The following is a 27,780-nucleotide window of genomic DNA, read 5'->3' as shown; positions in this document are numbered from 1 at the left end:
TTCTTCTGTTATCTTCCCAGCGCCTGGTTTCCTCATTACCATGGTGACAATACATCACACAGCTTTCTGAAGTAGACTGTCTGCACCAGCGTAACATCTTGAAATAGACGAGAAGCCAATAAATGGAGTTTATTGGGAGCAGCTATGAAGGAGAATATAAATACGGAAGGTAATAAATATGTTGCATTAATGGTAACACGAAACTGTAATCAGAGGTAGGTAGTGCTCTGTTAAGTACATGTGCGTAAGCAAGTTTTTCCATACATTACTTTATACTTCTACTTGAGTAATATGTAAATGAAGTATGTACTCTTACTTGCTCTTACTGTGAGTCTTTATGTGACACGTAAAAAAGATGTATTTCTTGTTTTGTTTTGTTTTGTTTTGTTTTGTTTTGTTTTGTTTAATTAATTAATTCTTCATAATGATTTCTTTCTATATGTTTTAAGATGGTGTTATATACAATTTTCACATTATTTCATGTTTTATTTCTCATAATTTATGTCATGACTGAAATATAAATCAGACTTTTACGCTCTAACAGTTACTCACAGTACTCTGAGTGCTTTGTTACTCTTACTTGGGCCATTGCTTTTTACTTTTACCTAAGAAAAAAAGCATTGCTCTTACTTGAGTGAATATTTTAACTACTCTACCCACCTCTGTCTGTAGTTTCATGATAATTTCTATAGCAAATGTTTTTAATGTCTAATATTAAAATGCAACTTTATGCAGACCTATTATTTTTTCTTCCAGGATGCATGGAAAGGGAAGGTATACCTTTCCAACTGAGACCCAATATGTGGGCGAAACCAAAGATGGGATGTTTCATGGCGAGGGAGTACTGTACTTTCCAAATGGAAGTAAATATGAAGCCACTTGGGAAAACGGCATAACTAAACAGGTGAGTAATCCAGCGTGTGTGTGTGTCCCCTGCACAGATGTCACAATATAGCCTTTATCCATGTGCACAAATGTGTGTTTCACATTTGTCACAGCTTTTATTACATCTGGTCCTTTTTTAGCAATTATTCACCAATATTGCTATGGTTGTTAGGTTTCACTCCTTTGTGTGCATGAAGATATGGTCCTCACATGTGTACACTGAGGCAATCTTTCACGTTTTTGCCACAACAGCCATCAATTCAATTACTGGCATCCATTTAGCAGTGGTTCATGTGAAACGATAGCATGTTTGAACCGTGACTAAACTTGGCCCAGACTTCCCTCCACCTGCATACAAGTGATTTTGTATTTTAGCAAACAAAGAACAGATGTAGCTGTGGATTACCTTTTTAATCCATTCATTAAGGTTTATATGTAACAACGTATGTCATTTTCAACGCATTTGTCTCAATTCATTTGTGGGTAAGTGAGATTTGTTGTGGCTATAATTGACTCGATTGGTTTTCTACAAGGGTATTTTCACATTTGCGGACGGACTGCAGTATCAGGAGAAGGAGTGGGACTATTGTGATGGTCACGACCGGCGCTTTTATTCTGAAAGATGTAATGGACTCAAACCTGCAGGTGAGCTTTCCTGCCATTTTAAAGCAGTACTAAGTAGCTTGTTTACCTTAATAAATCCTTTTTGTAGTCACTCTCGGGGTAATACAAGTGTTAATGGGGTGATTGGGGTGTCTTGCATCTCCCCTTGGTGTCTCTGACCACAATTGCAACTTTGCTTCATCCGGGTAGGAGCCACCAATAAACACTAATGGAATCACGAAGAAGCTAACAGGCTAACGGGCAAAGTTAACTGCGGGCTAGCGCCACTTTAAACAGTATTTACAGCCAATTTTGAGTGAAAAAAACTGTGAAAAAAATCTCCATTGTGTAACTGGATGTACAATATCCCTCTCTCCCTTTGTCTTTTTTGTCAGCGTAGTATTTACTCTCGCAGACAATTGACACACAATTTCATTTTAGATTTTCCCAAGCATTGACCTAGTTTTCCCTGGTTGTTTGTCTCACGTCCTTATTGGATGTGACATAAGAATGCGTAGGTAAACATTGCATTTTATGTTTTAGTGCATAAGAAACAACTTTGTCTTCAAACTAAGTAATGTTTAAAAAAAAAAAAACATAAAAACCTGCCATATCGTTCCTTTTTACATTGGGCTAAGACTTTTATTGTGCCTGTTAACATGAAGATTCACTCGAGAACAATTGTCTGTACACAGGAGAATCCCAGCTGACTGATGGTCATCCTCCACGCGTAATTCCTGATGGTTGTTATGACTGTGGTGATGGTTTCTATGACCCCTCCAGCAGAGTGGTCAGCTCGTACACAGGCAGATTTCTCAGGAATGCAGGTCAGAACATCACAAACACCATTCTGACTTAATGTAACCACAGTAAATAATAGATGACTAAATATATATAATAATTAATCTGTATCTTCAATGTACTTATAGGAATGATATTATCTACAATCTGCTATACTCCATGTTGAAATATTGCTATCAGGAGTGCTTCTCACAAAACTAGAATAAACACAATTTAAATCTGCTTTATTTGCTCTCAACCTGAACCTATGGCCATAAAGAAGCATCTCCAATTCTACATTTAAGCACAAGGGTTCGATCATTTACAGTTTAATGAGCCTCTCTGGCTGGAGACTTCTCATAGGCTTAGAGAAGATGGTATACAGACTGTGGCTATCGGAAACCTTATGACTGTTTATTTTGTAAACATTTTTGTCACTAAATTCAATTAGAAACAAATTGTCTTCATCTAAACATGTCACAAAGTTAGTTTGCTGTGCTAAGAAGAGCATTAAGGCGTGTCGGGTGAGGGCACTTATGACAGTTGGTGCGAAGACAGGATTTATTAGCCGATGACTTCCCTTCAGGATAAAGACTTTGTTGTTGTGATGGGACAGGAAGCCCCATCCCAGATAGTGCATCTCTTTTACTCACACAGAGGGAGGAAGGAGCTTCCTGAGGTGTCCTCAAAACTGCTGGATATCAGACAGACAGGAACAGAGCAGAACAAGCTCATAATAATAATAACAACAACAATAATAATAATAATAATAATAATGATGATTGTAATAATAATAGTAATAATGATATTATTTTTAAATAAATAATAATGATGACTTTTTTGGAATCCCAAAGCCGCTTTACACAATGAAACAAAAACAAAGTTCTTGTACAAATTTACCTAAAACAATGATTGAAATTTTACCTCTCGATTTAAATGTTGTTTTTGAGAAACAGAGACTGTATTCTGGCCGAAACTGGCCTCTCATGTTCCTAGTTACTGTTGCTAACATGAACAAACGGCTTTTCTTGGCTCAGTGCCAATGAACAAAACAATAGGATCAGTTGTTAATATTCCCCAAGAGAAAGATTTATTATTTTTGGAACTGAACCTGTATTGAAATGTGTTGTTCCCGTGGAATTTCAAACACATGCCTTGCTTTCAGTATCTTTTCTCATTTGAAAGACACTGGCACTTTCAGGCTTATGTCAGGACAGGCATGTTTTTGCAAAGAGAGTAACATTGCGTGTTAGATGTATGGCCCTTGCATGGTCCTGATGCAGTAAAGTGCAGAAGAGGCAATGTGTCGTTCGGTTTGCAGCTCTTTCCTATGTCTGGAATAACTGTGTCCTTTTGAGAGTCTGCAAAGTGAGGGCTCTGCACTGGACACTTCCCAGCGCCAAGAAAAACACTGAACCAAGAGCTCAGGACTTCTGCTGTCACTTACCATCCTCACATTTATTCAAAAGTCCGATAATATTACCACACATTTACCCTCTGACTGAGACTGCGTAGACATACATTTAACATCTCAGTCACTCCTCTGCAAACTTTGGATAGAGTTGATTTTAGAAGCATTATTTCCTTAAGTGTATTGATTCTTCATTTTAGCTGATAGCTGATATAAATGTATGTATTAATGTGTGTGTGCGTGCGTGTGTGCGCGTGTGTGCGTGCGTGCGCGCGTGTGTGTAAATCACTGCTATTAGACTGGAAGGAAACACTTTTCCCTCTGAGTGTATTTTAAGGATTAAGATAAACAGACTTAAACAAGATGCCATTATCGCTTCCACACGCTCTCGGTGCTGTGTTCACCCCACAAATTTTGATCACACAGGCTGTTGTTCTCCAGATGGATATCAAGCACAAAGTTTTCTAAACAACACCTTACAGTTCATTAAACACAAACATGACCTTCAGGCGAATCCTATTCATAGGCCTTGTTACACTGCACTGCAACCATTTTGCTAAATAAGAAAAAAAATCTAGATCAGATTTTTTTCTTTCACTAATCTTAACTAGCTGCAATTTTCTTTCTTTTTTTACTGTGACATTCCTGAAATTTTTGATTGAACAGTAAAATGGCCTTCATATGTACAATGATCCATATATTTGTGTGCTCCACATACGTTAAAGGGTGTTTACTATATTCATGCAGTTACAGTACTGGGGACATGTGTCTGTTCTACATGGACCTGACAAGGCAACTGTTGCATGTGAACACACACTCTATCACTGAATGTGGTGCTGCTGATACAGAGAAGTCTGTGCAGCCTCCAAAGACAACACATGTTTTATCAACAGTATGACACAGATGAATGTGTGATAATGCAGAATTGTGCAGATGCAAATAAATCAAATACATTAAACTAATCACAAACATACAGAATCTGAGCCATTTCACAGGAATAAAATGTGTGCTCTTCATAGTTCTTAGTCATTTCTTTTTTTTTATGTGGGATACTAGAACTGGTCCATGACTTAAGTATATTGACAAATTGATGATTTGCTGTTGTGCTGAGATTGCAGACAAATTCCCTGACGACAGGCGCCACCTGTATCATAAAGTGACTCCATTAGACATGACAATAATCCTGAGGTAAATGGCGTTTTACAATGTGAAGAGGCTCAAATTACAGCTAAAATCAAATTGTCTCAATGTAATTATCATTACGTCTGAGCCGTGCTGATTGAGGTCAGTGTGCGTTGAGTTTATGCAACACTGAGGCCAGTATAATGACTCAATGTTTAATGTCACAAAGGCGGATGCGGGCCTTGTGTGACAGCTGCCCATGGTCCGTCGTGTTCAATGACCCCGATCAGGTGGGAGTTAAAGTTGAAGAGGCTGTTAGTGCTACAGGCCAATTACACACAATGACGGAGGGTTGCAGACCTGCTCGTGTGCACAATGGGAACCCACGCGCGATGCAACCTGGGGCAGAGGCTCGCACCGTTCAAGTGTGTGCAGCTGCGTGTGCACTGAACATGCTGATCGTTCACTTCCCCTGCAATTAGCTTCTTGTTTCTGCTGAACAATGTAAAACTGCTTTATTATCAGCTCTTCTAGCAGCCATTTGGTTTTTAAAAACATGCAGTTATTGTATGTAGGTGTCTGAAGTGGCTGTGAGAAGTTATTTTCTCCAAATTGTCAGGCTTCTCTTGATTTGAGTGTGTGTCAGCCTCTAACACACAGAATGACCTGTGGTTTCTTTGTACCACAGTCATTTGGTATGCTAATAGCAACACTTTAAACTATTGCTGTTCCCCCTGATCAGCGGGATAGGGTTAGGGTCAGGGGTTAGGGTTATGATTAGGGTTATGAACGTCAAATGTCATTTCTTACACATATTTTTAGGAACTAGAAGGTTTTGGCTTTCAAATGAGATGTCACACTGGCACATAAGCGGTAAACTCTCTTGTCAATACGCTTTGGGATTTGGATATGCTTAACAGGTATAAGTCAAGCGTTCCTCATGTCCTTTTCTATTAACAGATGACCGTGAACATGCATGGATTGTGCGGACTTGTAGGAAAGCCTGGGATGAAGAATGCATTGGAACCAAAAGTGTCAGCAGTTTCGCAAAATAAAATCTCAAGGACTTAGTAAGGACAAGTTTGTTGTTGTATTATTGTTGTTTATCATTTAGTGTATATTAATTATTTGCAATATTGTAAGCTGCATTAGAAATATGACTTCAATGTTTTTGAGGCCTTTCATTCATGAGTAATATAATATTCAGTTTTGGTAACCCACACTTGGGTTTGTGTTAAGTGAAAAAGTCTCTTTAGGTTTATCCAGAAGTTATTCCTAAACATGATTGTTTTACTGTGATGGTGGACGGAAGCCAGAGGCGGTCGGTGGTCTATGTCCCCTCTGCTTTTTGCTCAGCATGGGGTGGAATGGAAGTTTATTTGTATAGCCCTTTTCACATAACACAAGTCACCCAAAGCGCTTCACGTAGTGTCTGAGATCTGTTCTTCATTCACTGCAGCTTCAGTTTCCTCTGGGATAGACTGACAGAAGAACAACTACACACATCTGCGCCAGCGCTCCCTCTGACCACCACGCAGACACGGGGAGAACATGCAGCTGTGAAGCACGAGCACTAACCGCTGTGCCACTGTGAGCCAGAGTAGATGTGCAAATACATAGTAAATATATATATATATATATATGTACTATACTATATACTACATATACTAAATACTGTATGCATTGATGAAAACTAATGAAACATCACATTCTAATTTATTGCATTTCAGTACACAAAACATTTATGACAGTCTATCAAATAGTTTTTAGTTTTCATATTTTTTAACAAAACTGAACATTTACAGGGGAAAGTGCTTTACATGAATTTACAGTCAATAAATACAATAAAACGTTGAGGTTTGCCGGATCTTTTCAAACAACTGCCATTGTACAACATTAAGATGTGTCTTTTACCTTTGCCAACGCATCTCTCTCACACATACGTGCCTGACTATGTACAAGCTCAATATGTGTCAATGTACAGTACCAATACAATGCCAATTCATAAATTAGCTATAATACAAACAGAAATAGCTTTCTCAGATTCATTATCTTACAAAAAACATTGACATGCGTATTTCTGTCCAACAATACAGAGCTTTGATTGCTAGCAGTTAGATGGTCTGAAACAGATACATGTAAGGCACAGATTCTTTATTTTTTAATTGTTGGATCAAAATCAAATTTTGTCTTTGGGAAAAAAAAGGAAAGAAAAAATGAGGCAAAGCACCAGAGAAGTGGCTACACTTTACATTTAATTACCTTCATGACTGCCCAAAGACCAAACAGAGAGGACGCTTACCTCAACGTTTTTTTTATCTTCACAATGTAAACAGCACAATGCTTCCATCCTGCTGCCTTTGTCATTCCTTCAGACTGCCACAAGTCAGCGGCAGACACTGCACAGGTAAAGCAGTTCTTACCATTCAACCAATTACTTGTATCAAAACTTTACAATCATTTGATTGAGTGGTTGCAAGTGGAATATGTCGCTCCTCACCAGGACTACATTGTAAGGACAATTCTTCAGTTTTCCTCCCCGTGACTGAATTCAGTGAGATCCTGTCCATGGTGACACCTATACAACCCCTCGCTTACTAGTGACAGGTCAGAGTTCGGGTTGGGACGGGGCAGAGGTCATTGCTTTCATGGAGAAGTGCTAGCGGCTGAGAGGAAGCTGGGGCAGGGATAGGGCCTGGTGAGATAGACTTTGAGAGGTCAGCACTGAGAAAGGATGACCTGCAGAACATAAAGGAGTGTTTACATGTGTTGACATAGTGTTTAACGTGATGTGTGATAAACAAACTCACTGTCGATGTACCCATGGAGAGCCACCATGCGCGCACGGTCTGGACTCCCAAAGGGCGAGTAGTGCAGTTCATCGGGTAGTGAAGATGGGATCCTTGACTGGGGGTGGCCTTGGGGTGCTCCACCATGCTGGGGTGTATGCTTTTTATGTCTTGCTCGGCAGTTTTGAAACCACACCTATAAAGACGCATCACAAACACGGCTCATGTAGTTCATTGTGTAAATTGCAGTTGAAAATTATAGTCTTGAATTCCATGACTCGGCAATATCCTACTTGGAATTCTTAGAGCCAATGTCAACAATAATAATTTTTAAAAAGTCAGAATCGAATCCATCAAAACTAAATAAGGAATGATCAAGGTTAGGGTGCACCGTGCTGTATTGTATTGCTTTAGTTCGTCATTCTTACAGACCTGTATGACTCTTCTGCTTAAACCGGTCATGTCTGCCAGCTTCTGTAGAGTTTGGGCATCTGGATTATTGTCTTGGGCAAACTGTGCCTGCATAATCTGCATTAGGAGAACAAATTAGAATTTTAAAATATTCTCTTGCGGTTTACTGGTTGAGCAGAAAATGTATTTATATGCACCAGACCTGTAGCTGTTCTGCTGTGAAGGATGTCCGTGCCCTTTTGGCTGGTTTGGGCTGGCTGTCTTGTTCTGTTGGAACGGCTCCTTCTAAAGTGATGCCGTTGCCTGAAGGGAAGGAAAGATCACAAAAAATGATACTTTTAAATCTAAAATGTAATGTAGGCCTTGCATTATGATAAAAGCATATAAAGCATCAGCACTTGACATTAAATCTGCCTCTGTATGTTGTAGGAAGTCAGACTCACCGCTCTCTGCTGCTCGCTTGAGGTTTTCCACCATTGTGTCATAATGGATCCTGCAGAGCACCTTCTCCTCCACAAGACCGAACTCCTCTCCTGTAGACAGCTGCCTCTTACAGGAGTAACATGCGAAACATGCCAAGTGGTATGCGTTACCCCTCGCACGCCGCACCCAGTCGCTGGCATAAATCTGACGACCACAACGGGCACATTTAGTACCAAACCTACTGCAAAACAGAAACAAAGGCAGGAGAGCAAGGGGATTAGAGCAGAGGTTTTCAAACTTCTCACATCAAGTAGCATTTACAGAAAATATTGGACCGTCCACGTACCACCAGGCCAACAGATCAATATAAAATCAGGACTAAACAAATAGACCTGAATTGGACTTAGCTATGTCTAAACAGGGTATAAAACCATGTCTTAAATGCATCACCAAAGATAAACTAAATGATCTCTTCTAGGCCGACAAAAAAACATGTTCAAAATTTCCAATAACCCTGATCTTGAACAATTCAAAGCCGCAGGAGTATAGCGCTCTGGTCCTTGGACTGGATTTTTAAACTTAAGCTCTTGACAAAATGTTACGTTTTTATGGAAGAATCCCTGGAGGAGGATATGGCCTTCAGAAAAGAACCCTGACTGTGGCTGCAAGCTGAGCCTCGAACACAAACAAACCAACACCTGCAATTTCCTGCTTGATGCGTGAAGGCCCTGACATGTACACACTCACACCAACACACGGTAAACCAAAGATGAAGAAAGACTTGGATGACTTCACAATCGCCCCGCTGTAACCGATAGCAACAGTGAGGTCAGACCGCATCTAAACTTAAACCACCTGATGCACCTTGAGAAGAGAGCGTGGTGGTTTTAATAGCTTGAAAATGAAAATGCAAACCAATTATATGGAGGGGCCGAACTCTGTCAGACCCTCCATATAATTTTCACGGTAAGTGGTAAATGGTCTCAACTTATATAGCGCTTTACATTAAGCACTCAAAGCGCTTTACAGCAAGGAACCATTCACACTCTCATTCATGCCCCGATGTGCACAGACACTGGAGGCAAGGTGGGGGAAGTGTCTTGCCCAAGGACACCATGACAGTGTGCACCTGCAGGAGCCGGGATTCGAACCCCTGACCTTCCGATCATGAGACGACCCGCTCTACCATCTGCACCGCTGTCGCATCAGTTTTGCTTTGAGTTCATTCTCAAAACCAGATAAATGTGATTGGAGGAAATAAATATATGCTTGTATTAGCAGTGTTTTAACGGCTACTTTTGTGTAATAATCACAAAGTCCCTCCGTGATTAAATCCTCTTAAATCTAGTTTACTTGAATCACTGCACCTGGACGTGTGGGATCAGAAATAACATGTATCAATCTATCATTTAATTTGTATATATTTTGCATTTAAATTCCTCTGTTCAGAAGTACACTATGTGATCACAGGCCTGTCCATGTGGCATTTACATTTTGTTTTTTGTCTTGATAGTATCCCCTATGAAGGTGTTAATGAAAATCCTACAGTAAACAAACTAAAGACCCCCCCCTCCTCCTCCTTATAGTTTTTCTGTGCAGGTTAAGATCATGCATTATGTCTAGCTCAATAAAACAAGAGTAAGATAGCACGAGCAGTGGAGGTTGAGCTCAGGAGGAGTGTGTGTGTGTGTTTGTGAGTGTAGTGCCCAGGAAAATGGCAGAGAACATCAATGACAACACGAGTGCGTGCAGGAGAGCATGAGGGCAAAGTCTCAGTGCACTCCATTCCTCTCTGTCAGATGAAAGCTTACGATAGTCCTAAGATCTCCAAAAGCTTTGGCATGCTTGTTTTTCTAATGTGAAAATGCACATTGGACGACCACTATAAAAACATATCAGCTATTATTGTTTCTGCTTTTCAACTCGACCTTGACCTTGAAATCAAATTGCACTTACACAGCATGTTGTTGTACAATCTAAAAAGCTTCTTATGACCCAATAAAGCCATTCTGGAGACAAATGGACTCTGGGTTACTTCAGTTAGAATGTTATGGAGAATTCCTGTCTGGTCCGACAGTAGAGAGGAAAACATTGTGGAACATTGCGGCTAATGTAGCATGACAGCTTGTCAGTTTCATGCTCGGAGACAGAATCCAGAAAAACAGCAAATCATCATCCCCTCTTGTAGCGCTCCTGACCCCTCCCTCGCTCTGCCCTCTATTTTCATATCTCGATTTGGGAGTTGACCAAAAACCTGGTGTTTACTTTGGAGTGATGTCAATCCTTTCAGCCCCTATATCATCCCCGGGATGAAAAGCCTACACCACAGACTGCTCCTTTATCCTCTATCTATCTGTTCCAACACTGTTTCACCTGCCACTGAAAGATTGGCTTGAGGATCTACATGTCCTCTGGATTATTTCTGAAGCGCTGAGAGATTACTAACCTTTATTCATCTCTCCTAAGAGACTCCCAGTATTGAGGGTGTGGTTTTGAGGCACTGGATGGACATTGGGCACTTAAAGAAGCCACTGAGTTATCGGCTTGTGTTACAATTTAAATCAATCCACATTAGTATTGTAGTGTTTTTGTTCTTAACAGGCTACACCATTATTATTTCTGAAAACACAGCAAACCTTCTGCCAAGCATTTCTCTACTTTTTCATGTCTGGACTGAGATGCATTTTGGGCTGTGGACAGTAACTGTGTAAAGGTGCAAACACTATCCTTTTTTTACTACAATGCAGATAAATGGCATTTAGGTGTGTTCTTAAACTGGCAGCTGACCCTCCCTGCAGAGATCAGAAGTCCCACAAATGGAAGGGATCGTGTTAGAAAGGACGTCAAAGGTACAAATGATAAACCACGAGAGGTGATTCAGATACGTTTGTAAGTGTGTGATGTTTAAATGGGAGTTGAGTAGTGAATACATGGATTATTTATTACACATGAGTATTTTTTTAATAATTAATTAATCAATTCATTAACAATCCATATTACAGACATTGACAGCTACGCCTCATTTACCCTGAGTACGTTATGTCCTTGGCCCATTTTATGCACGTCTTTCATAGCAATAGAATTGATGTAAAATGTGTTTGGCGGTTCACACCAGGGCATCATGTCTCTGTCACGTCTTCAAACAGAAAGAGCAGCCTGCTATAGATTCTTATTGGAGTGAAACACACTTATATTGTGAGAGCTTCACATGGACTCCGTTTACAGTGGCGCTCCTGATTAATGCAGCCTCTGCTTCCTGTGTGGCCCATGCAGTGAGCGGTGGGCGATGTTTCGGGCCCTACGCAGATGCTTTACGTGAATACGTGTGCATGGGCGGGCTCCCAAGCCCTAATATAACTAAGAGGCTCAACTCACTCTTTGTCCCCTACCTCGACCTCCTCGTCCGCCTCACCCCTCCCCCAACAAATGCACATGCATTCAGAGGGAAACCCGTTCTGATTTGCTGCTATTACACCCCATTAGAGCAGCTGTCAGTCCAGCTCCAGATGAGAAGTTGACACAAAGAAAACATCTCGAAGTAAGGCAGCCAGATGAACTTAAGTCAGTCAGTTAGGCTGCCAGGAAACACAATAACTACACTATAAATCCACACATAGTTATTATTGTTTACTTACATATCAAGCCTCTTAGTGTGCTACACTGCAGTCAATATGCATTCACTCCACTCTTGGTGTCGCTTTTTGGTAGAACACTCACCACTCTCTCACTCTCTTGCCCAAGGACACGATGACAGTCTGCACCAGCCACTAACCCTCCAATTATACTGTAAAATGACCAGTGTTCCATCAAGCTGAACTGCTTTGCCATAGTGTAGCTAAAAGTATATTTTGATTTGTCGTGGAAAAGAACCATTTTTTTGTTTTGCATAATATTACATAACTTAAGAACAGTGGCACAACACGTGTACTTTTTGACTTTTTAATCCATATTTCCAACCGACAGCTATCTTGACAGGTAAATTGCTTTATCTGCCGCCTCATTTCCTAATAGGCTATAATAGGCTAGCCTATTTTGACAGGTAAATGTACTGGACGGCTGAATGTAAAATGACCGAATAGTTCTGCCCATGTGGGACACCGTGCAGCTCCACTCACCAAGCTACTACTACTAACCGAGCTACTGCCGTCAGACTCAGAATCTCTGTTTCAAGAGTGTTCTGCAACATGCAAACTACACACCTGCACCTGATCCAGGAATCAAACCTAGGACCCTTTTGCTGTGACGCTTGAGTGCTAACCGCTGTGTCTTCACCATGTATACCTCATTCATTCAGCCAAAATGGATGTGATGATGTTCAGCATATTCAGCATGTTCAGAGGCAGAGACTTTAATCAAGTGAAGGCCCACGTGAACCACAGGCCCAGCTCAGGAATATAATTTTAGGAAGAAACTGTGAAACTGACGGACAGCTACATCTGGGCCATGCATAGGATAAATAAACAGAGACCTGAGTGTGTGTTTGTCTGTGTTATTGCAATATGAGCCACTGAGATTAAATGTAGCTGTTTATGCTGATCATTTTAAAGATTTTATTCATTTCTTATTATTTAAATATTCACTGTTTTCTTTTCTTGGTGTTACAAAGACTCTGAATATGTTATTAATCTATGGAGCAATGGAGGATGTCTAATTGCTGGTGATTATAAACAAGAGGATTGGATTCAGATTTATAGAGGCCTCAATAGGAATCTGTCCACGTCAAATATTCAGCAATCAAAATTTCATTACACATTTTCTGGGTTTCTGAGTGAACCCAGTTTAACCTCAAGCGCCACACCAGCCAATTACAATAACACCATTGTGAGTAAGCGCCCCACACTGACAGCCTGACTGTATCCATGCATCGAAAACTCACCCAATTAATTTCATGACCATCTTTTTATTGCCTCGTTTCGGTTGTGACAATTCACTTTACGCAGAATAATCTATTGTTAATTTATTGAGGCGTACACTCTTGAGTTGCCTGCACACCCTCGACGCTCTGTCTCCATGTGCCGCGACACACACACACTCTTTGCACACAAATTAAATTTACGTGTGGTTTGCAAAGCTAAACAGCAAAGTGTCTGAGCAAATTTAGTCCTGGATTACTGCTTAAATCCCATATTATACTCCTGTCTCTTATTCAAATGAACAGGCAAAGAGTTCAGTTGGAAACCATCAACATACTTTTGCACGGTCTACGCTTCACTGAAGGCCTCCTAAGCCCAACTAAAACACAAAAATCCAGATTGATGGGACAGAGTCATGCACTCAGCATGATTATTGTGTGTGCGCTTTTCCTCACAATTTAAATGAGAACTATTAATCAAGAAGCTAAATATATATCGATATGTACAATAATATATAAGACTAGTTGGAAAAGAGAAACGCCAAACAGCAGCTCTAATTATCCTGCATATACGTTTTAAAGTAGCAAATACAAATCTTCATTGAATGCAATATTTTGCTTTTCAAATATTTAAAAAAAAATCAAACTAAATAACGTAATAATAATAATAATAATAACAATAACAATAATAATAATAATAATAATAATAATAATACAAATAATAGTAATAGTAGTAGTTATAGTAGAAGTAGGGGTAGTAGTAAAAAACAAACAAAAACAAAAGTATGGCCTGTTCCGCTCCCTGAAAAGGCGTAGGCTGAATAAACCTAAAGGAATACACCCTGTTATCCGATATTTAAGATTTATGTCTGTTGCTCGCTGCTTTCAACGGATTAAAGGTCATTCCCTCAGTATTTCCGCTGATTTACGTTCATTACGTGAATAGGAAATAAGCTAGCTCATGTGGCACGTGGTGCATTATTAGCCTGTGTCCTTGTATTTGTAAAGCTGCCTTTACAGAAGCTACAGCTGCTGCGACAACCTTCTATTCTCATGCTGTGAACTGTCCGTGGATTCAGAGTCAAAACAGTGTTGGAGCTTTACGACATTTTGTTACAGCCTGTTGGGCTCGATGAAAGACTTGAGAGGAGCGCGAGGCCGCCCGGGGCCCGCATGATGCTGAGCGCGCGCGCGAGCGTGTGAGAATGTGCGTGCTGTCTGTTGAGGAAACGTGCGTCAGTCAGACTTACCCTACCTGAAATAATCCATTTTACAGAAGATCTCCTTGTTCTTGATGTAACAGCTGCTGTGTTGACGCAGCGACGTCCTGCACACCGAGCACTCCAGGCAGCGCACGTGCCATATGAGGTTGTTCACCTGCGCACACGCACACAGCACAGTTTTGGTAATAGCACAATAATTAGCCTACACTAAGTTTTCTCGTTTTTCCATCGGTAGCCTATTTAAATGTACTCTCATTGAGCCTTAAACTGAAGCTAAGCACTTCAAATTGAAAGCGGAAATAGATAAAATAAAGATCAGATTAACTAGACTATAGGCTACACATATAAATTAAGAAAAAAGCTAAACACAACATAACAACAATAGATAGAACAATAATAATAATAATCATCATAATCATATCAATAATAATGAACGGCGGAAATGGGAAAAAAACGGCCAAAAAAAGAAGAAAATAAAACCAGAAAAAAAAAAGAAAATAAGAAGAAACCATATGCGTTTTTTTCTCCTTTCATTCAAGCGTTTTCTTCTGTTCCATCTATTCGATTGAAATCACAGTCTATATACCCATGTGATTTAACAACACAACACGTCAGCCCTGTGTATTTTAGGCGTTTTTTTTCTTAGGCGGTAAACTACCAAATGGAGGGGTATGGCCCTATGAGAGCGCACGCGACTTCTCCGGCGTGAGGCCACTGAAACCCAAACATCCGTGTTATGTCTGTCTCAAACCTAGTCTTTCTTTAGTGCCCGGGCTTGCTTTGACATAGCCTTCACAAATAGGCCTGCCACCCCGGCCCGGCCGCTCTTCAGGTCTGCAGCCAGATCATGTCCAATAAATAAATGTGTGATCAAGTAGCCTATAGAGCCAAATAATAATAGGATAATTGTAAATAGCCAAAAATAATTAAATTAAATTAAATGAAACGAAACGACACAAGATAAAATAAAATAAAATAGTATCCTAGCATAATATTTTTTTTATTATTATTATCTTTTGCCTATTTGTGAGTGTGCATGGGCTACATCTGACCGCAACTATTTTGCATTTGCTTGTGATTTGGTTAATGCTCATTTGTTAATTTGTAACCTTGAATCAAAGCATAGGCTATTATTCTGCATGCTTCTGATTCGATTTGACTTCTTTTCATTTTGTGCAAACTATCAGCGTGTCTATAATCCCCTGAACCCTCGTGCACTCACCTTCAGCAAGTATCGGTCGAGGATCTCGAGGCCGCAGCTGGCGCACACATTCTTCCCCGTTGACGGCACGGAGCTGGCCGTAGACGTGGGCGAGCACACGGACGGCGTGGACGGCGTGCTGGGGGACGAGCGCGTGTCCTCTCGCTCCATATTGGACTGCTGTGACTCTGCGTCCGAGTGCGACTGCACCAAGGGGACAGTCCGTGAACAAAACACAAAATCAGGAGGTCTAATAAATGAAGAAACAAAATGACCAGTCTTCATAGGCTCTGCGGCAAATGAAGACTGGAGATCACCATTGTCATGCAAGACAATGATAAAGATATAGACAGTTCCCTTTCCATAATATTAAACGACATTATTCGGGCCGTCTTCGTGGGCATAACGATACAGGCTAAAGGGGAGAGCTCTAGTGAATTGATGGATGACATGGACATTTTTTTTTTTTTAAATCCAAAATTCGGACAGCATTTTTTGTTTCTTTCGTCACTAAATGAAAGTGGCGTTTAGCTCTCGGCAAACAGCATAGAGATCTCACCATTGGCGCGTGCTTGGGCTTCGTGACGCGGCGCGAGAATCCCGGTGTGCCCTGGTGCTCGACGCAGATCACCTAGGCGACAGCGCGCGGTGAGCATAGCGTCTCTCGGTGCTGCATCGCGTCAGCTCGGCTATAAGTCCCGGTGCTCGCGAAAAGGAACGTTTAAAGGAATCTATTTAATAATGGACTGTTTTTTTTTCTTTCTTCTCTACCCTCAGCGTGTCACAATAACTGTCCTCACTGCAATTCAAAGCAAGTGTGCGTATGTGTGTGCGTGCATGTGTGTGTGTGTGTGTGTGTGTGAGGGGGGTGTTACTTTCTCCAAACGCAGAGGATAAGAGGAACCTATAGTGTCAATTTCAGCTGCCAATCAAGGGAACAAAATGGGTCACAAGAAGAATTGCAAATTAGAGTTTTAATGCCTGCGAGGGAGAGATTGTAGCTCGAGACCAATAAGCGATTGCAGAAAGAAAAACAGACTATTAGGTTCAGGCGATCTAAAGGATGAAACAACAACAGCAACAAACAAAACAAAACTGGCGAGCGGAGAGGTTCCTGGACTTTGGGGACACGGAACATTTCAGTCACTGGGCTGAGCTGTTTTTAGCGACAGAGGCACACAGCTGCGCCATGGACTTTACGCAAGCTGAACTGAGCAGGCCCGCGCGCACAAACTAGCCAACTCTTGAGCTTTATTAAGGGTTGGGCTATGCCATTTTGGCATCCCATATATTAACAGCAATTTCACACATCTACGTGGACACAAAACGGTTGAATGTATAACCCATTGAATCAAAGCACTATGCGTAAAATGAAAAGCGTACCTGTTTTGTGGGAATTCCCTCAGACAAAATCTTACTTCCCTCTGAGAGAGGGGACAGCGCTTCATTTTTCCAGTACATGTACCCCCGGAGCCTCGTACCGTGTCCACACTTCGGATCGCGACGAAGAGACAACGAACTGTGTCAAAACGTGTAGCTACATCCAAAGCTCGCATGGATCCAGTTCAGTCAGCCTCTGCCGCTCTGACCGCTGACCCGCAGTTGCTCGGTGTGAAGGGGCAGAGCCGTGGCGCATATGGTCTCCCACTCTGTTCCTCCTCCAAAAGATGTGAATCAAATGGAGTTTGGCAGCCGGCGCGATATTTAGTATGAAGATGAAGTCGGGACGCAGTCGCTGATACTGTCGTGCGCAGCGCAGAGTGTTCTTCTGCTCTGCGCGGGGCTGTGCAGTGAAAGTTTGAGGGTGATTTAGGAAGAAGGGGAGGGTGAACCCAACACGCAGGGTGATATGCGCGAGAAGGGCGGACACGCGCGCGCTGGGACTGCAGCGCCGTAGAAAACCTATTCTCTCTCTCTAAAAAAAAAAGGGAAAAGTGATGTTCGATATAACCTTTCATGTACTGTGGGATATAGATTATGCCACACAACTTTCGAAATAGGAGGGAAATTTATGTAGTGCGCAGTTATGTAGTAATTGATCGTTAAGTAAAGTTAAAGATGGCATCATGACGCACATCTGTGCTGCTCTACGCAATAATGCTTACTGTATTTTTGTGGTATTTGTTATAAATCCAGTTGACAAAAGTGTTTAAAAATGGTGACCAAGTTGGCTATACCAGGATAGGCTAAATAACCCGAGGAAAATAGATTTAGTCAACATAAACAGAATCAAATTTACAGCATCAGTGACGCCGTTCAGTTAAAGCGGAACTTTCAAATCAAGGTGCCAATCATTAGTCTGTCCTCAATTATCTGTCCATGTGGCGCACCAGTGATCACCATAAATAAACCCCTCACTCGTTCAATAAACTATTGTTTCACGACGGGGCAGAAAAGTAAAAAAAAAAAAAAAAAAACAGAAACCCAGGCAATGTTAACAAATGCATTTTATTTCATAAAATACAAAAATGTTTTCGTTTTTTTCTTTTCTTTAGAAAGATCTGAGGTTCGGGGCTAATCGACAGAGAGGCCTTTATCAAATATGAAAAGGTACGCACAGCTCTCGCAGACAATCGTGCGGAATTACGCATTTCATAGTGCGTCCCACACACGCATGAAACAAACCATTTAATGCGGCACTATTAAATGGTATCTTTATTTCTGTAATTTACAAAAAAAACAAAACACATTTGCTTATTTAGCACATTGAGCACGAGATGACACACTTCTGACAACAGATTGAAATATTTTCGGAGACATTCATGTTTAAATAAACCAAACAAGACAGCATGGTTGTACTATGTGTCATAAAGTAACAGTAAAAAACAACAACACAACAACAACAGCAACAATATCAACTCACAAAGTAAGATTTTGCACACTTTTTTGCATATCTATCTATTGAGGTCTTGGGTAAACACTGTGAGGGAAGGCCCTTGCATGATGTAATGTCAAATTTAATTAAATCCTAAAATAACCTAATTATAAATGATTTACATTGATAACCTGGGTGAATACGCAGAGTGCTAACAGGACAGTCCAGTAGGTAGCGCACAAAAAAAAGGTGTTCATATGTTGGGCCCCGTCCTAAACAGTCTTTATAACTGATCTGTAAAGCAGTCCGCTTGTGAGTTTATTGTTTGGTTGGAGGAGGTATCACATTCTGAAGCAGCAGGAGGAAGGGTCATCTCCGATATCTCCGGAAGGGCCGGCTCTGCGATCTACCATAGGGCTCCCAGCGCTTCTTCTCGGGGGGCTTGTTGTAAATGTACGGCGACGGGCCCCCGCAGTCACTGTCTGGGTTCTCCTCCATCATCTGCAGCTTGGCCTCGATGGCTCGGATCTTGGCGCTCGTGCTACAAGAGCCAAACGGAGACGAGAGGATAATGTTTAAAGAGAAGGAAGGATAGGGGCCAGAGAAGAGCCGTGCGTATTACCACTCACGCTCAACAATGACAAAATGATTACACAGGAGAAAATAGGGACATTTAAAGTGAAATTACAGTGCGTCTAAGGGAAGAGGGGGGAAAAAAGAACAGTGGGGCGACCATGACGGCTGCATCTGAGGGTTTTAGCGGTGCGGCGAACAAGGGTCGAGTGTGAAAACTTGTATTTTCTCCCGGAAGACGTTTACACTTATGCCCGAGTGTGCATCCCTGTAAAGAAGTCCGTCTGTACAGCTTGAATTTGAAATAAAACCATCATATTTGTTGTTTAAGATGCTATGTGTCTGTGCTCTTAATATCAAACAATTGAAATCATATCCAAAATGTCTTTCAAAATTTTTTGGGGGCGCTAACACCCAGTCATGCAAAGTTTGACTACAATCTTTTTCGTCCGTACGCCGACAAAAGGGAAGAGACGCTGACCTGAGGTGATTTGCTGGTAAAGAATCCGCTCCGCCGCTGGATGACGGTTCCAGACTGGAGGGCATGGACTTCTCGTTACGGAAAGTTTCAAACCTCTGCAGATGAGAAGCACAGATCCACCCAAACAAACCCCATTGTAGATTTCACAAGACAAGTGTGATGTAAACAGTCATGAAAGGATGACGAACAAACAAAGGAGTGAGGGAAGAAAGAATAGAAAACATGGATTATTTTTTTTAACTGATTGGTTTCTTAAATGAAATTGTTTCGATCACATCATTACACTCTGATATTTTTAATCAAACTAACAGTGCAAGTAGACCACCGGAGTAAAGATGAAGAAATGATATCTAAAGAATGCAAGAACAAACCCCAAAGCCCGTCATATTAAGCACAAACAGCATCTTTCTGGACATTCATCTCACGGACATGAGCGTCATAAAAGTACGGCTTTGCTGGTGCTTCAGAAACACCGCATTTCCAGCTCACAATCACACCCCTAAAAGGATGAGCGAGGATCAAGATGAAGGAGCAGTAACAAACGGCCGCACTCATTCCTTTCAAAAAACCACCTTCTAAACATCTCCACCCGCCAACACATTCTTCCAACCTGTGGAGACAAACAGAGAGAAGGAACAGCAGTCACGCACCAACCGGGACCAAACTCGTGCTGAAATATTGAGCTGTCACACGTCTTGGAGGACAACAGGTCACAAGGAGGGACACGGGGCACATATCAACAACATATAAGGCCAAGAATAGGTTTGGAACAATGCAATGTACAATAGTCAAGACCCTACCCTTCCACCTACTCCTAGGGCATGGGGCAGGAATGTATAGTCCATGTACTGTACAGTGTATCTAATTAATCTTCAATGCCTACAGACAAAGAAGAGCGCTCACTAAGGATTTAAAATAACCTGCAAACGGGAAGAGATCGGCTGAAAAGCTGGATTCATTGATTGAGTCGACGTATTGCTTTGATTAAGACTGGATATTTAACCTCTCGACCCCTTTTTATCCAGTTTTGGCTTTAACCAAATGTAAAAGCTTGAAAAAAAAAAAAAGCATTAAAAATAGTGTGAGAAAAATGTGACCAAAAAATGATGAAAAAGCAACAGAAACAAAACAAAAAAAAATAGAAAAATGAAAGCACGTCAAAAAAGAAGCAGGAAAGTGATCAAAAAAAGAGACCAAAAAGCGCTTTCAAAATGTGACAAAAAAAAAGGTACAATCAGTTTTAAAGGCCTTTGCTTTCAAATAAGGCATTACGTTTTACCCAAGCTTTTAGTTTTAGGTAAAGCCGAACTGAAGAAAATGTGCTCGGTTAAAGTGGGGGGGGGGGGTTAAAACCAAAGCCAACCAGGTGACTAATTTTAGAATAAATCCTGAAAAAACGGGACTGCTGTTGCTGCTGCTACAACAACTTGTATTTTCACAGTAGATGTAAAGTCTTACAATGTGTAAACAGTATTAAACATAAACATAATTGCCAATAAGCATTTATTTCAAACTAAATATCTGACATTGGGGTGTCTTATGGCCTGGCACAATACCAGGGTCCCGCCCCCCTTGTTGGGAACCACTAGTTGCATAATCACACGCACTACAGTTACTCTCCAGGGATTAAAGAATGATCAATACTGAGTGTAGAAGTGGAAAAAGGGAAACATAAAGACTATTTAGTACGTCTGGCACTCGACAGACTTTTCCAGATCAACTGCTTTGTTCTGTTTCATAATACTACAGTAATATTACCATTAGGAATTGGGCTTGCATTTGGACTATTTCGATTTCTTGGTAAAAATGGCAAATGGCGAGAAAACCATTTACCAGAGATCTTTATTTCTTGAAGTAAGATGCGTACAACATGCAGTAAAGCTCTCAGCAGCAGCAGTGTTGACCCTGACCCTTGCTACTAGCAGTGGTGAGCGTGTGTTTGAGCGTGTGTGTGTGTGTGTGTGTGAGCGTGTGTGTGTGTGTGCGTGTGTGAAGGGTGTGATTGGTCTCTATACAGGATATCCTTTCACCCATTACCAGGAGGCTGTCCATTGTTAAACACACAGGCATAAGTGCTGCGTTCCTGCATGGACCACTGCAGAGATCCCAAAATAAAACCAGTAAATGCTCATAATGCTCTGATTGGTCAAATCCTTTAATTGTTTACTCTTTTTTTTTACCTTAATGGAACAAACTGGTTTAGACTTAATGTGCCGTTCTATAATAACCTCCATCTGAACTGATTTATTTACACTGTGTATCAAAAATATTGTTACAACAGTCTGGATATTTTATTAGTTGCTATTTCAGACTTTTGATGAATTGCGAATAAACTCTTTTCATAAATTTGCTGGCCACAGACATTTTTTCCATAAATGTGTAGTTTAATTTAATCACCTTCAGGCCCTACATACTGTACGAAGTGTAGTGACACTTACCCTCACCTGTGCATGCGCCCATCGCACAACTAGCTTCTTGGACAATGCCAGTTTTCCATTTAGACGCTGGATTGCTCTTTCTGCCTCCTACAAATAAGTACACAAAAAGAAAGTCAAATAAGTAATAAAACGGAAGAGCTTTGTACGACTATGATTAAAATCAGCCTTGATTACTGCCTGCCAGTGAGTCATTAAATCATTATCATTCATATAGAGCAGGGGGAAACAATAATAGGTGATGATACGCTCTGATGTGGGCCACCACTGTGTGTGTGTCTGAAGAAGAAGCTGTTTGAAAAAATGTGGTCTGTCTCATCAACATGCAAGTGGCTTTGATGCTCAATGTTTCTAATGAAGTGCTTTATCCGCACGTGTGAGCGTGTAAGATAAACAGCCACTTCCTCTGTATAATCCTTTTGGGAGGGTTTCATATCCCACTGATAGACACTAGCTGTGAAACTAGATGCTTATCATTGTCCTTAGGCTCGCTCCATGCAGAGCGGTCTGTCTGTGTGCGTGTCAGAAACATGATGCTGATCTGGATATAGATGTTAAAATGTCTCCGACAGATCTGTGGACATTTGATTAAGTGGAGAAGCTCCTCCATCTTTATTGTGTATTTATGTCCTAGGGGCCAGAAACAAGATTGATCAGGAGGATCAAGTGTAGTTAATTGTATGATCATTCTAGCTTGAAAGGTTTTTAATCGTTACTTTGATCATAACAGTGCAAACCTCTTTTGTGCTGAAGTTGACGAAGCAGTATCCCCGCGGCTGCCCCTCCAGGGGCCCAGACTTGTGAAAAAGGAAGTCAAACTGATTGACCTTACCAAACTTCTCCAATAATTTCACAAGGTGGTACCTGGACATAGATCAGAGGAAGAGTTAAAAATGGCTCTAAAATAAGTGTTAAAACCAAGATTGAACAATATATAACTTTTTTGTCCCGTGGGACTACAGATGGAAACGAGCTTGAAAAAGCTGCAGTCTGGCACAAGCATCTTTGCTCACGAGCATAAAGGAACTGTACATTGTCCTGATAAATAAATAAATGAAATAAAAATGAAAATACGGTTGAGTTGTGGTTAGGGCTGGGTGCCGTTTATTTTCTTTCGATACCAGTGCAATACTTTTACGATACAGATACCTGAACAAATAAATAATAATTATTTTTAATTTGTATCCTTTATTTGAGCTAAAGCAACTAATTAACGTATTTAAGCACCGTCTCTGGAGTCTGGACCCAGCATCAAAACTTGGTATCTAAAGACTTTGATACCTTTTTAAAAGACCAGTAGTACCTTAACTTTTTTATGCACACCACACCATAGTGGTACCCAGACCTAGTGGTAAAACATTTGGTCCCATAAGGTTAATGAGAATGGCAGCTTTGATTCCAGAACAGATCACTGACATCAGCCTAGCTGTGGTGGCATGCCACCAACAGTAAATCTTTTATTTAGACAATACGGAGGATACGGTAGCAGGACAATGAGGGAATAAAACAGAGGAAACCTCAAAGCCCCCCTGAGCACAAGGCTCAGCGCAAACAACCTGCGCTGACTGTTCTCAACAGTCTGGGACAGCAGGACAGCGAATACACCGTCTGTGCGCAGTGAGAAAACTGGAGGTGTGCGTGTATCCGAACGCCTGAAGCTTTGGGAAAACATCTTGTGTGACAATAACCTGGAAACAGACTGGCGCTATGTTCAGGGTCAGGGTCCTCTTATCTCTGCTGCATGAGTGTTATCACTTATTAACATGGATTTCTTGTTCTGGCAAATAAATGATTTGATTTGATCAGGGAAGATACACAAAAGACATTTGTCTAAAAAAAGAAAAGATGTCATGTGCCTTGTTATAATTTCCACAAATCCATACACAGTATCAGTATTTCTCTAGCATCTAAAAAACAGTCCCACTTCAGGAAACTATCGCTCACTCACCTTTCATGCCACAGTCAATCAGTGTGAACAGATTTACTGTGGCAACAATCACTGTTTGGTGTCTTGTAAATATAATGTAGTTTGGACATGAGATAATTTAATTTGCAAATTCTCGCTGCTGTTTTAGAAATATAATTTTAAATGGTATGCTGTCCACCCTTGTCTGCTCTATTCTCACATGTTCAACAAATGTGAGCAGGTATAAATATAAGAGAATCTTTTCTATTTCCAAAGAACAGTTGAAACTTAAAGCCCTGTGATGATTAAAACTAAAAACTAAAGCACAAGAAATCATCAAAATCCTCCTTTCTTCTTACTTCAGCGCTGTGCTTTATAGGGTTATCCTATTTTACCTCAGCCATTCTCCCAAGTCTGTTTAGGAACAATCCTCAAGGAAACCAATGCCTTATGTGTCATAACAAAGATGACTGATAGATGCTCATTTTCTTGTGTTTACAATTGTGACGGATTTGGCATTTAGCTACAGGTTGCAGTAATTTCTCCCTGGGGTCTTTGGGGAGAGAGGACTTCTGCTTTTCCCAGACTACACCCTCAGTGGACTCTACCTGACTTTATTACCAAAATGCATGGTTTACAGCAGAATATATCACCAATTGCAAAAACAACATCAACAAACTCTTAACTCTGCAACACATGTCAATCTTAGCCAAAGATAGGTGAGATTTACACAGACATTAATGACTTGAACATCCCAGAACATTTATGAATCCATGAGCCAAGCCACAATGGAGCACTCCTCGTGGGGGTTGTTAAATCCTCCGGAGGAAGAGGAGAGGGCTGGGGAAAAGCAAAGCGTTCACTGCAGCCATATTGGTCTGCGGTCAGGTCAAAGGTGGAGGAAGATGGGGGTGAGCCAAGAGAGGCGTTGAGGTGAGAAGCCAAAGGAGGTTGAGTGCCAGGTAGGACGCATACATGTATTTAGGATGCATAGGAGAGGAAGGAAGGAAAAGGAGATGCAAGCCCAAGACAGATAGAGAAAAGACATCCCAGAAAACGGCCGGCACGGGAAGAGAAGTGTTTAAACTTGGAAGCCACCTGTTGAGTGGAAAACTCTTAAGGAACAAGGCTGGTATTTGCTTCGACTACAAGCTTTGAAAAAGAAACTGGATGTCCATAGAGTGGATCGTTCCGAAACGGATTAGTGGGAAAAGTGATGGATTAACACGAAGGTGATAGAATGAACTGAAACAAAGAGCAGGAACATCAACATGACATGATGAAACGTCACCACATGTTACACCTGCACTGCTGAAAGGTGAAAAACAAACGAAACAAAACAATCAGTGGCAGACTTGAAAATAAGCCACGTTTTCTGCCAAATTAAAGCAGTACAAAGTAACGTGTGTGTGTTAATGGGATGATTGGGGTTTTTCATCTACCCCTGGTGTCTCTGGCCAGAAAGCCATGCCTGCAACTTTCCCTGCACCGGGTCGGAGGTGCAATACACACTAATGGAATCACGAAGAAGATGCTAACAGGCTAACGGGCAAACCTAACTGCGGGCTAGCGCCACTTAAACAGTATTTACAGCCAAGTTTGAGTTGGAAAAAATGATCATTGTGTAATTGGATGTACAATATCCCTCTCTCCCTTTGTCTTCACTGCATAGTATTTACTCTCACGGACAATTAATGAGTAAAAAAACATAACATGCTAAGACACCTGCAGTGGCGCTTATGGCCTCTAGGGGCATTAGGACTGCTTTAAGTCTACAAAAATAGGCATGGGGAGAAAATGTGATCTACGAAACTGTCCTTCATTCTATTCATCAGAAAAGTATCTAAACAGTCAAGTGTAATTTCTTGTAGTCGTAGAACTTAGTATTTAGATTACAATTCACCATAACTAATTAAATAAGTAAATACCTTTATGCATCTTGCACCTTGAGAGGCTTGTGAGTCAACCCACAGTGGCTGAGGAAAGTGCTTCAGAGGAGCTAATTAATCTTCCCAATCAGGTGGAGAGGCCATGGGCATTTCTCTTGTTTTTCTCTATACTGTGAGGTATTGGCCTTTTTGGGCAGAAGTAGAGCAGAGCAGCAGAAAGGGAAGGAAACGCCTGTCTAGACGCCCACCAGAGCTGCAATTCTCCAACAGCCCCCACAGACGCAAAAACATGCTCATTACTCAGAATGACGACTCCTCATCACATTGTGCCACGAATACAGCGCACTCGCAAATCACAGAGAATACGACGTTTAAAGAAGGAAAGATGTTGTGTAAAAAAAAGACATGTTCTAAGTATACACAGACACTTCAGTGTGTGCCACTACACAAACAGCTAAACACTAACACAGCCAGACACGCTCAGGTCGACGCTGACGTGGGGAAAGTAAACAGGGCAGGTGAGTGAAGAATGATGGCTGGTCCTTAGCTGAGCAGGTCTCCACGCCTCACTGCCTGTCTTTCACACGCCCAGCGCCGCCTGCTCAGTCTCAGGCTGTGACACACACACACAGCCTGTGCACACAGTTCATCAATCATAGATGTGCACACAATGCTTTACCCATACATAAGGCAGAGCCAGGCACATCACAGAGCAAAACCACACATTCATACTCGTCAATGCAGCAAGGTTTTAGGCTTTCACATTAATTGTCACATTTCTTGAAAACTGTAACAAATGGATCATTTTCATGGACTTGTCTAGATTCTGAGCACCAAGGTTTCCCCATCACTGTCATGGTCACTTTAATGCATAAATAAACTGAAAATAAATATACATCTGATTTGCCAACTTCCTGTGGGTTTTCAAAAAACAGTCGAATTTCATCTATTTGGATATGAATCTCATATATAATCTCTATAATATCTTAAGGCCCTGTATAGATATCTTTAACTTACTGTACACTATGTTTGTGTGGACAAAGTCTATCTGTTACTACCAGTTCTTACATGTGGTTTAAATATACTGTATACATTTACTGTAATTTTGTAAGTTGATTTGTTTTTTTAATATTCTATTTGACAGTGTCAAAATTCCACTTCATTAGAGTGACTAATATGAGGCTACTCACTCTGTGATTTTGGGATCGATGTTACCAATCCATAAGCGGTTTCCCTCATGGGCACCACTATCTGAAATAATGGAGGCATTTTCGACTGTCTCTGAAGCAGACGACATGTGACCTTTGTAAAGAGAAGATGAAAGAGAAACAGAGAGGTGAGTGAAGACAGGATCAGTGAGAGCCAGAAAGTCATAATAATTAAAACTGTGCTTCTATAATTTCATAACTATTAGATTAGATATTTTGGAGTTGTGTGGGTTGCAGGTATCTTGATTATTGTTATTATTATTATTTCAATATAGTTCTAATATTACAATCCCGTGTGCTGCACGCACGCGATACTGGGGCACCCCGAGGATTTGTCCAACGTAAAATAATGGGATCTTTATTGTATTCTTATTATAGTTATATATCTTTAGTAAGATACAGGCAGACACGATTCTGTTTTGCCTCTACAAAACAGATAATTACAATGTCCTGCTGTTTGTAAACAGGCAAAGCTAGGGGCTAATTGCTAAAAAGATTTGATCTTGTTTACCTTAAGCACTTTCTGCTGCTTACTGTTGTCGGGTCGTCTGATAAAGCCTAAGCTGTAATTGTAAGAACCAAAATACGAATATGTAAGTGTCAAAATAGAATCAAAACCATGCTGACATCGCCATTAATCTTATTTTGTGGCAGGTAGCTCAAAGGCTACTGTGCGTCCGCTACTCTAACAACAAAGGCGCAGGATGATGTTGTCGCTTGTTGACGGAGGAGTCCTCAGGGTGCGCTCGGTTTGGGGACCGTACCTCCCGCCG

At 41.0% G+C, this 27,780-nt stretch overlaps 3 protein-coding genes across 4 annotated transcripts; 1 reads left to right on the top strand and 2 right to left on the bottom strand.

Annotated features, from left to right (window-relative positions):
* The first annotated feature begins 35 nt into the window (after positions 1 to 35).
* morn5 (MORN repeat containing 5) lies at positions 36 to 5,879 on the top strand. Its single transcript, XM_079582980.1, has 5 exons — positions 36 to 169; positions 757 to 904; positions 1,419 to 1,530; positions 2,184 to 2,315; positions 5,762 to 5,879. The coding sequence occupies exons 1-5, from the start codon at positions 123 to 125 to the stop codon at positions 5,854 to 5,856; spliced, it is 534 nt and encodes a 177-aa protein (XP_079439106.1). The 5' UTR covers positions 36 to 122; the 3' UTR covers positions 5,857 to 5,879.
* A 730-nt stretch (positions 5,880 to 6,609) lies between these two features.
* lhx6a (LIM homeobox 6a) lies at positions 6,610 to 17,475 on the bottom strand. Of its 2 annotated transcripts, XM_079582974.1 has the most exons (9): positions 17,084 to 17,475; positions 16,260 to 16,331; positions 15,722 to 15,904; positions 14,532 to 14,653; positions 8,445 to 8,665; positions 8,204 to 8,304; positions 8,023 to 8,118; positions 7,612 to 7,786; positions 6,610 to 7,540 (listed from the first exon to the last, which is right to left on the bottom strand). In XM_079582974.1, the coding sequence occupies exons 1-9, from the start codon at positions 17,159 to 17,161 to the stop codon at positions 7,461 to 7,463; spliced, it is 1,128 nt and encodes a 375-aa protein (XP_079439100.1). In that variant the 5' UTR covers positions 17,162 to 17,475; the 3' UTR covers positions 6,610 to 7,460. The 2 variants fall into 2 exon arrangements, with proteins under 2 accessions (XP_079439100.1, XP_079439101.1); XM_079582975.1 differs by lacking the exon at positions 16,260 to 16,331.
* Positions 17,476 to 18,749: 1,274 nt separating this feature from the next.
* Positions 18,750 to 27,710, bottom strand: rbm18 (RNA binding motif protein 18). The gene is made up of 6 exons (XM_079551890.1): positions 27,519 to 27,710; positions 26,990 to 27,101; positions 22,742 to 22,868; positions 22,014 to 22,094; positions 19,570 to 19,664; positions 18,750 to 19,056 (listed from the first exon to the last, which is right to left on the bottom strand). The coding sequence occupies exons 2-6, from the start codon at positions 27,094 to 27,096 to the stop codon at positions 18,885 to 18,887; spliced, it is 582 nt and encodes a 193-aa protein (XP_079408016.1). The 5' UTR covers positions 27,097 to 27,101; positions 27,519 to 27,710; the 3' UTR covers positions 18,750 to 18,884.
* Positions 27,711 to 27,780: the final 70 nt, after the last annotated feature.

Source organism: Gobius niger (assembly GCF_951799975.1).
Source record: "Gobius niger genome assembly, chromosome: 2".
NCBI classification, from domain to species: Eukaryota; Metazoa; Chordata; class Actinopteri; order Gobiiformes; family Gobiidae; genus Gobius; species Gobius niger.
Note: the sequence above shows the minus strand (reverse complement) of the source record. Positions and strands in the feature narration are given on the sequence as shown.

Coding starts and splice junctions, on each gene's coding strand:
- morn5 (XM_079582980.1), top strand. CDS start 123: ATGGAGTTTATTGGGAGCAGCTATGAAGGAGAATATAAATACGGAAG. Junction 170..756: donor GGAGAATATAAATACGGAAG/GTAATAAATATG, acceptor TTTTTCTTCCAG/GATGCATGGAAAGGGAAGGT. Junction 1,531..2,183: donor TAATGGACTCAAACCTGCAG/GTGAGCTTTCCT, acceptor GTCTGTACACAG/GAGAATCCCAGCTGACTGAT.
- lhx6a (XM_079582974.1), bottom strand. CDS start 17,161: ATGTACTGGAAAAATGAAGCGCTGTCCCCTCTCTCAGAGGGAAGTAAG. Junction 14,654..15,721: donor TCGACCGATACTTGCTGAAG/GTGAGTGCACGA, acceptor GCGTGTGCGCAG/GTGAACAACCTCATATGGCA. Junction 8,119..8,203: donor TCACAGCAGAACAGCTACAG/GTCTGGTGCATA, acceptor CTCCTAATGCAG/ATTATGCAGGCACAGTTTGC.
- rbm18 (XM_079551890.1), bottom strand. CDS start 27,096: ATGTCGTCTGCTTCAGAGACAGTCGAAAATGCCTCCATTATTTCAGAT. Junction 22,869..26,989: donor ATCGATCCCAAAATCACAGA/GTGAGTAGCCTC, acceptor ATCTATGTCCAG/GTACCACCTTGTGAAATTAT. Junction 19,665..22,013: donor TGCGATGGGCGCATGCACAG/GTGAGGGTAAGT, acceptor TCTCATCTGCAG/AGGTTTGAAACTTTCCGTAA.